Source organism: Oryza glaberrima, chromosome 6 (genome assembly GCF_000147395.1).
Source record: "Oryza glaberrima chromosome 6, OglaRS2, whole genome shotgun sequence".
Classification (NCBI taxonomy): Eukaryota; Viridiplantae; Streptophyta; class Magnoliopsida; order Poales; family Poaceae; genus Oryza; species Oryza glaberrima.
This window is the reverse complement of record NC_068331.1, coordinates 19,596,597-19,597,908: the sequence shown is the minus strand read 5'-3', so window position 1 is coordinate 19,597,908 and position 1,312 is coordinate 19,596,597. Positions and strand designations below refer to the sequence as shown.

General features: G+C 47.9%; 1 protein-coding gene across 1 annotated transcript; it reads right to left on the bottom strand.

Annotated features, from left to right (window-relative positions):
• Positions 1-458: 458 nt before the first annotated feature.
• On the bottom strand, positions 459-1,075 carry LOC127778118 (RING-H2 finger protein ATL39-like). The gene has a single exon (XM_052304774.1). It carries the CDS (start codon positions 1,002-1,004, stop codon positions 495-497), a length of 510 nt encoding a protein of 169 aa, XP_052160734.1. The 5' UTR covers positions 1,005-1,075; the 3' UTR covers positions 459-494.
• Positions 1,076-1,312: the final 237 nt, after the last annotated feature.

The following is a 1,312-nucleotide window of genomic DNA, read 5'->3' as shown; positions in this document are numbered from 1 at the left end:
TATCTCAATGTACTGATTAATGTAGTGCCAAAACAAACACATTGTTGAGTGTTTGCCATCTTCTTCTATTTTTGTTATTGTTAGTTGATTTGTAACATACTACGTACCAATTTAGAGTGACATATAACTATAATAGTATAATGTTGTTAAAAGAAACACATCTAGTTTCATTGAATATAGTAGGAAAAAACTGTACAAGAATAGCTATACACAGGTTTAAATGAAAAAACAGGGCTCTAATAAGGCACTATGTTACATTTATCTTATTTTTTTCTCTCCTCAATGTATGGATCGAAATTAAACTTTGAATTTCAAAGTACAGTATAGCTAGATACATATGCTTCACTAATGTCATCAAATTCTTCAGAACTTTACATAGCTATTTACATGTATTTTTAGGAAAAAAAAAAGAGGACATCCCCTAAAGACACAAAACACCATGCATGCCCCTATAGAAAAGAAAGAATCAATACATGTTGCACATTGAGATCAGCTTAAACCGGCAACTGATCAGGCGGATTCTTGCCCGGATCAAGCTCTCGCCGGCACAGCGGGCACGTCCGGTGCGCGGCGAGCCACCGGTCGATGCAGTCGGCGTGGTACACGTGCTCGCACGCCGGCAGCCGCCGCACCATCTCCCCCTCCCGCACCGCGCCCAGGCACACCGCGCACTCCCGCCCGCCGCCGCTCGCCGCCGTCGCGCCACCATCCTCGGAGCTTCCAACTACATAAGGGTAGGCCGGGGGGAGGGCCTCGACGGGGAGCGGGGCGACGATACCGCCGCCACGCGCGCGCTCGGCGACGGCGCCGGTGTCGTCGCGGTCCGAGCGGACTCGGTCTCTGCACAGGAGGCAGCAGTAGACGGAGACCGCCATGGCGAGGAGGAAGGTGGAGAAGAAGATGGACATGAAGATGGCCGTCGACGCGATCCATCCGCCCGGCGAAGCGCTGGCCGCCGGCGGCGGCGGCGGCTGCTGGTAGCCGGTCGGAGCAAAGCCGTTCATGCCTGTGCGCGCTGCCAAGAAATGGTGTTCAGAGGGGAGCTCGAGACTGGAATTTGAGAGTCCATTGGAATTTTGGCTGCAAAAATTTAAAGTTATTTGCAAAAGATCAGCGAAAGACTACTGGATTTTATCCTATTATTATCAAGTAAAGTCAGAAGAGGGATCGATAGATGTATCTTTCATCTTCCATTATATATCTCTTAAAAATAAAGACAAGCGAATTAAGCTAGTAGAGAATTAGAGATTCGTCATGTCTGACCTAATCCGTGACTACATCTTTTGTGTAATGTAATGTAATGTAGCTTGGC